We start from the raw sequence: 8,020 nt of genomic DNA, 5'->3' as shown, positions 1-8,020 counted from the left end.
TATTATTATTTTTTTAATTTCATTGAGAAATTGTCACCAAATTAAAATATATATATATATATATATATATATATATATTTCATTGAAGAAATTGTCACCAAATTAAAATATGAAAAATGCTACTTAATCAGGTGCAAAATCAGGCTCAAAAATAGGAAGCCGAGGTGGCAACACCTCGGCCCTTAGATCTGAAAAAAAAATAAAGTACGTGAAATCGAGGGTTGAGGTGGCACCTCAACCCCTGTATTTGAACCTATCACCTCAACTCTTGTTTTTGAGCCTGTTATAGCGAGGCTGTTAAAATATTATACAAATCATGATGCACATGGTAATTTGATTGGATAAATTTGTTTTATTTTGATTGGATAAATTTGTTTTATTGTATCACCGTTCATACACGCGCATGTGTAGAGCGTGATACTTATTAAAGCAAAATGCCAAAAAATAAAGTAAAAAATCAGGCTAGGGTTTCTTTGGACCCCGTCCCCTCTCTAAATGAAATCTATACACATTTTACGTGTAACTTTTTGTATATATTTGGATCGATTAAAGCCGGACGGAATTGGTGTGAATTGACTGCCATGAATGTTAATAAAACGGTATAAGAGGATCGGATTTTAAAGGTAGACACATATATTTGTGAACCGAATCGAACGAAATCAAATCAGTTGTATTTGTCAATATGGGAGGATCGAAGAAATCAAAAAGTGTTAATTGGGCTGCAGATGTTAATCTTTGTCAGGTAAATCCTCCAAAGGAATTTCTTCGTTTTGTTTAATGATTTTTTAAATCCAATTTCATTATTGAAACTATAGAAATGGAAAGATGGAGTTTTTAAATTGAGATAAATTAGTTTATGAATTAAAATTAAAGGGAAAAATGTTGGTATTTGATGGATGAAATTGAAAGGCGTGTATTTCTTGACATTGCATGTTAATTCTTTTATTTAAATATTGCTTGATGCAAGTAATAATCACTTGTTTAGAATAAATTTTAAGATTGATAGGAATCAGAAAGTAAAGAAATTAATAATAAAGAGAGAGAAAGAAATAAGGAATGTAATTCCTTCCTTTATGGAAGTTTAGTGTTAATATAAGCAGTGAACTTTGTAAGATGAGTTTAAGCTGAATCAAAAAAATCAGTGACCAAGAATGATTTATTCATTTATATTTCTTTTTATTGAATCTCAGTATTGTATTCTGATGTTTGTATTAAACATTGCATAGCTGATGAATATAAGAAACAGACTAGTTAGCAACGTTACAACTTGCAATTATTGTCATGTGTTATGGAACCGATTATTGGATCATATATTTTCTGAGGTTGCATGACTGATGGTGATCTCAAAATATAAGGATTGAGATTGAACATAAAACCGCATGGAAGCTGTGAAGATTGTGGTCTCCTTTCTAGTTTGAGGACTCGAAGGTAACATAAACTCAAGAGAAATGGAAAGTGAATGACTAGAAGATTGTTGTTTTTAATGGTGGAACTGACAATGTATCAACATTGGTGGACCAGGAGGTTCATCAGATATAAACAAACCAATATTTGTGTTAGGACTATGGTCAGAGGATACCACTAAGTTTCAGCAATATGTAAAATGATTGGTTTAGTTTTTGTCTGTATATATGAGTGTTGTTAAATCATGAATGATCCTGAGATGTCTTGTTACATTTGACAAGTATCTGTTGTTAGATAGAAGCAAAACTGTTGACTCAATTTTTCTCTGTATGAAAGCAGAGAAAAAGTCGAAGAAATGAGGGAGATAAGATTGACATCATCAGTGAAACAATAAAAGATATTCATTTGGACCGATGTCATTGATTGAGGAAACTATTTATGATTTATTGATTTATGAGAAGATATGACCCAGACCACTCTAAAAACATGAGAGTAGCCAACCGAGGATTTGGTTTGAAAAAGAAGGCGAGGGACCATAGTTCCAACTAACATTTATTTTTTCTTCTCGAATAGATTGGAGCACCATTTTGAAAAAATGATGAACCCTTTAATAAAGTTGATAATTATGAGTGTTACGACGAATTTGATTGGACGGTTCAATGGCAAAAAGAAGTGGAAGGATCCAAACAAAATCGTTGAAATGGAAGAAATCCGAGTAAATGGAAAGGAAAAAACACAGGATGAATTCCACTTTCAATTAATAGAGGGGGCATATATGATACTTGGGCTCCAGGAGAGGGAGATGTAAGAAAAATTACCAACTTGACCTATCCAGTTGGTTACTTTCTTATTCCAAATATAAAAAAAAAGATCTCTATTTTCTGAATACTATGGCTGCACTTGGGAGGTTCGCACGATAGGCTATTAGCTCGTGGTAGAGCGTGCCCCTGATAATTGCGTAACTTCCTATGCTATACTATTCAAGTCTCGATGAGTACGTGCTCAAAGGTGTAAAATAGTTATTTGGGAACTGTTTCAAGTAAATGTGCATTCCCCTCTTTTTTTGGACAGAATAAAAAAATCCATTCGGGAATTAAATCAAATAAGCCTTTTTAACTTGGTGGTAGAATAGCCATGATAAGGCATTTTTTGTCTGCTTTTCCAAAGAGAGTTAACGTTAACCAGTTGCTTAAGTAACAGAAAGCAGTGCCAGTGCTATTTTTAGATTTATTTGGAGTGGAAATTAAATAGGTTTATTGATGATGCTTTGATTGGTACTTCAGCCAGTTAGTCAGTTGGTTTACGTCCAGTTGCGGATCCTTCAGTATACGCAATGCTAGTTCACGTCAATCAACTGAGAGAGTATTCATCTAATTGACATAAATCATATGTCTTGTCAATGATATTTGTTTGACTTCCAAAATTTAGAAAAGGGTCATTTACACTTATTTTGATGTTGAATAAGCACATGCCCCTTGAAATCATTCTTAGTGCTTAGAGGTAACCTTTCCCTGGTTACATCCTTCATGTCTCCATTTTATTGGCCTTTTGCAGTATCAGATAATTGTTGCATGAAAATTTGGTCATTGCTTATCCTGGAATTTGGGCTGAAAAGATCTGATGCACACAAGAAAACATCAATCACTTACCTCTCCTTTTAATCTTCTGAATTGGCTAAACTGTAAAACAATAGACGGATTCTTTTGAGGTCTAAGATAGAAATGAGTATATTATGCATTTTATCTATGCCAATTTAAACTGTGTTAACAACTTCATATACAACTGCTAATTCTTCTCTAGTTGTGGCTGTGTGGATTAGAAGTTAAATCCATGTTGATGATTTTTGGCATTTAACCAAAATTCTCAGATCATAGGAATGTTTTAATTTGAGAATTCTCCCTGCGTGGTATAATATCGTTTGGTGAAGTTTCTCGAGGTTGACAAGGGCTTAGTTATTTTAAACAACTTAAGGCTAACTTGACATGGTGAGCAGCCATGGTGGCTGTTGTATATCCTAGTGTACAATTTATAGGAGGGCGATACTTTCATCAAATATTGATTCCTCATTTAACTTCTCTCATTTTATTTCAATTTACCCTCTATACGTTCTGTTCGGATACATTGTTGATTGAATCGTAAATGTTGATGAATATTAGATGTGTAGAAGGCATGATTGAGAAGTTTAGATGTAAGATCAAAATGAGGGAAATAGTGTAGTTTGTTGATTTAAAGTATCTCGATGTTTTATAACCTCCTTGTGGTGGTTATTAGAATTTTTAACACTGATAAGGCCTTGGACATGTCTTAGGCATGTCTGAAAAGTTGTATGGTGATAATCAGCCACAGGATGAAGTTTATTTTTTAAACTAAAGTATCTCAATCTCTTGTGCTCTTCTTAATATTGAAGATCAGTATGTGTTCCCGACATTCGGTATGGTGGGAGATTTGAAATGAATGAAAGGTACAATGAGTCCGTTGAAGAAGAGAAATTCAATGGGCATATTGAAATTTCTTGATTTCTGATGCCCTTTACTTTTTCTGTTCATGCATCAGTTTAAGTGTGAATATATTTTTCCTTCCGAGCAAGGCTTCAATTTCACATCCCTTGTCTCAGAAACTGTCGTTAAATAAAGTGTAGTCATATTGATGTATAACATGAAAAACAAATATGTATAAAGAAGTGAGAGAGAAAAATGTAGCGAGGAAATTCAATAACACTGGATATATAAAATCAATTGTCTATATTATTCAGAAATACATTGTTTTATTTATACTTAAAAGTTCAAGAAATTGCCAATGATGGAAACCAACTTTTCCGGTTGGAGCACTTGGGTCACAAATCAAAATTTCTTTTTATTTAGATCAGTTCATTTTTGGTGCAAATTGTTTCCAACTGGATGAACTACGTTTGCTTTTCTGTTAAACTGTCACATAGAGAGTCCCAGGATTCATGAATCGAGGAAGAGGAAATCCCTGATTTTTACAAAAAAGGGGTGGAGGGGAGGGGGAAACTCTTTGGGTGGAGATGAATAATGGAGGAGTTTGATGGCAGCACGTCTCAAATTGATGTTGACAATTCTTTTGTCCCTTTCTTTTTCATTTTTCAAGTGTTTTTCAAGAAATATGAAGGATTGACTAAAGTAACCATGCCATAGGTGGTCATGTGCAGGGTATGTGACATTTTACATGAATTCTGGTGATCGGCTTGCACATATAATGGAAGTTTGGGGATCTGAATGCCAAGAAATTTTGATTGTGACCCAAGTGCTCTACGTGGCAAAGTTTGGTTACAGTTGCTGTAAATTTTAACTAAAATTCCTAACAAAAATAGATAGTTTCCTAAATAAAAATGGAAGTGTCTATGATGAGCCAAGTGATTGGGCTTGAAGTTTTTTACATGTTCGAGATGTTGCTTAAGAGAAATACACACAATGACATAACCTCTTTCAGTTCTCTATACCAATGATGAGCATGAAGAAGCTTATAATTTTCATTACTCGGAGCAGTTTTTTGTCACTCAGAATGTAAATGGTTAGAAAAGGCTTTGAATAAAGCTGCATACACTAATCACTAGGCAAAGGCACGAGGTCAATAGTTTAGCAATGAGAAAAGTCATGGATACCAAATTGCTGTAAGCAAACTCAAGTGTAGTTAAAACAAATTCTATTACCAAGCTTTTTACCGAGTTCCCAAGATTACTTTTAAGAGTTTTGAGTGTGGAAAACATATGGATATATTTGTGTGGTTCCAAATATTTTTCCAAAAATAACTGGCACCTGACATTTCTATCAAATACAATGGTAGAAGGCTACCCATGCCAGTAGCAATTTCCTGGAAAACAATTAGCCATGTGGAAGGCTGTCAACTTCTGGAACAGAGAATAAAATGTCATTTTGGGGAGAATTGTAACTTCTAACAGCTATGGATAATATTAGGGTAAAATTCATGCTAATGTCGCGTCATTTAAAGGGTACGTGGAACTATGATTGGAGCATATAACACAATATTTTATTAGCCTTACTTTCAAGTACAATATTGAAACTTGATTCTGGCAACATCCCATTTCGGATAAACCTAATAGAATTTGTCCACCAAGGCTAGGTCTTCTCCCTACCAAATATTGCGCTAAGCTAAGAGTTCTTCAAGTGGAGGATGAGAGATACACTCTCTAATCCTTCTGAAAAGACAATCGTCCAAAAAAGTATGTGCAAACAACTAATTTATGAAAACGAACAATATTTTCGTACCAGTCGGCCTCGTTGTTTACACATTCTGGGGTGGAAAGAGAGGACAAGACTTTACTTTTCTTAGCCCATTTTTACTTTGTGCATTGTTCTTCCTCCTGCTACTGGCATTTTCTCTTATTCAAGGTATCCCTCTTCCCTTGTCCTGGTCGTATCCCAAAAGGATAAGTAATGACTCCTCTTAGTCATCCTGAGTCTGGATGGCTCTTCCCATTCATGCCCTGGTTGAATCCTAATTTTATAGTATTTATTATGCAAATCTCTTTTGAAGAACTACATTGAACCAAATAGCTCATCCAACGTATACTCGAAGCTTGGGAAAAAACCTATAGTATGCTCAGATTTTGTTGATGGCTTTGGAAAACCACATTCCTCTCCTTTTGGAAAACCTATCGTATTGCTTTGATGCCATCTGCTATAATGAATGAGGTCTTCCATATACATAATGGGAACCTCGGCTGTAACATTGCTTTTGGGAGGGGTTTGCGGGACTAGGAGTTAGATGATTATGTGATGCTTGTGACCTCTTTGTATGAGGAGCACATCAAGGTATGAGGGGGTGATTGTAGCAGGTGGAGGTTGGCACAGGATGATAGTTTCTCAGTTTGTACTTATTTTAGGTTCCTTATTGGGACCTGTGGAGAGTACATTTCCCTGGAAGATGGTACGGTAATATAAACTGTGTCCTTGGGTGACATTTTTACGATGGACGGTCGTGAAAGGACAGGTTCTACTGGTGGATAACCTTTGAATAAGTGGTTTTTATGTTACGGAGTGATGTCATATGTGTAAGAGGAATGGAGAGACGATTGACCACTTGTTTCTTCATTATGACGGTGCTCGTTTCCTCTGGAATGATATTCTGGCCTCTCAACACATGGATTTGATTTTTCCGCGGTGTATGGTGAATGTATTGAAAGCATGGAGGATAAAATTTTGTAATAAGGATAGCAAGCTTGTTTGGGACCTTATTCTAGAATACATCATCTGGTGTTTGTGGAGGCAGAGAAACAACCATTGTTTTGATGATCTATCAAGGATAACAGAGCATATTAAAAAACTATTTTATTTCACATTATATACTTGGTTTAATGCTGTGGCTACTACTCGTATAGACAGGTTAAGAACATTTAGGGAACTGCCAGATAATATGTTTATGTAGCATGCATGCTTCCTGTTTTCCCAGTTTATTCTGTTCTTTTCATTGGAGGAGAAATTGCTTCCTTGTCCTCGTATGGGTTAAGACTGGATTTGTGGAACCATTGAGTTATATTTGTGATTGATTGCTCCAGTTTGTTTTGTATGGCTAATTTGATGAGGACATATAGAGTATTCTTGAACATCTTCTAGCTATGTTGCTGTGGCCTGAACGTGGTGGTGGGGCTGGATAAATGTGCTTGAGCCTGCACCATAGGTCAAAAGACCCAAAAAATATTTAACATAAAAAGGTACTTTCTGATTAATAATTTATTTTAAGGGCTTGTTAAATTTCTATTTTCCCCAAAATACATTTTTCTGTCTTTTTTTGTTCAACCACACATTCTTTTTTCTTATTTTTTAACCACATATTCTCCATCAATCTACTATTCAAAAATACATTTTTTCAATTTAATGGGGCTCAAACAAGTCCTGAATATGGCTAGCAGTTTTCATCTTGTTTTAGTTAGTTTGTTTTCCTTTCCGTTATGCCTAGAATTTTCATCTCTATTTATTGTTGTTCTAGTATCTTGTAGAGTGTATCCACCATCATGCACTTCATGGTTAATTATTACTGGATAATATACCTTGATTTTAATAGACAATCTGTGATTGACTTAATTAAGTTAATTATTAGAGAGAGAGCCTATTATCATTCGATAGACTAATAACATTCCTTAATTAGGTAAGACTGTTTTTGTTGGAAGAATCTCCTTCACAAGTTGGAGTTGAAACTCAAGACCACCTCCAGGCAAAGACTTTATGGTCAGTTGAGAAAGGTGGTATCTCGTCTGATGACAATTTGCCACCTGGCTTTGAAGCACTCCAGCCTGGAAATCATTGGAGAAATAAGTTGTCCCAACTACCTCTTATCAAATGGAGATGCCCTCCCAGAGTGAGTCTATTTGTTATTGTTGTGTTTGTAAAGATAAATATGCTGAAACACAAAAGAAGATATAATTCAAGGACTTGAGATGTGAGGGGAAAGGGGTGGAGTTTCATTAAACAGACGGACTAAATTCGTCACTTTGCTGATACGGTGTACTTGGACTTGACTTCCTTATGAATTGGTGACTTTCCATTTAAATGACCCTCACTAAAGACATCTCTGCAACTTCCTTATTTATTTATTATTATTACCCCCCCCCCCCCCCCCCCCCCCCCCCCTCCTTCTT

General features: G+C 35.2%; 1 protein-coding gene across 3 annotated transcripts in view; it reads left to right on the top strand.

The window, feature by feature from the left end:
- Positions 1 to 468: 468 nt before the first annotated feature.
- LOC111401289 (zinc finger CCCH domain-containing protein 6-like) overlaps positions 469 to 8,020 on the top strand; it is a 9,403-nt gene continuing 1,851 nt past the window's right edge. The window contains exons 1-2 of one of the 3 annotated variants that reach the window (XM_023028965.1): positions 469 to 742; positions 7,536 to 7,740. In XM_023028965.1, coding sequence (XP_022884733.1) covers positions 726 to 742; positions 7,536 to 7,740 — 222 coding nt within the window. In that variant the 5' untranslated portion in view covers positions 469 to 725. Of the gene's footprint in view, positions 743 to 7,530; positions 7,741 to 8,020 lie in introns of all 3 variants that reach the window. The other 2 variants (XM_023028964.1, XM_023028966.1) reach the window with 2 other exon arrangements.

This window comes from Olea europaea, chromosome 10, assembly GCF_002742605.1.
Source record: "Olea europaea var. sylvestris chromosome 10, O_europaea_v1, whole genome shotgun sequence".
NCBI lineage: Eukaryota > Viridiplantae > Streptophyta > Magnoliopsida > Lamiales > Oleaceae > Olea > Olea europaea.
Note: the sequence above shows the minus strand (reverse complement) of the source record. Positions and strands in the feature narration are given on the sequence as shown.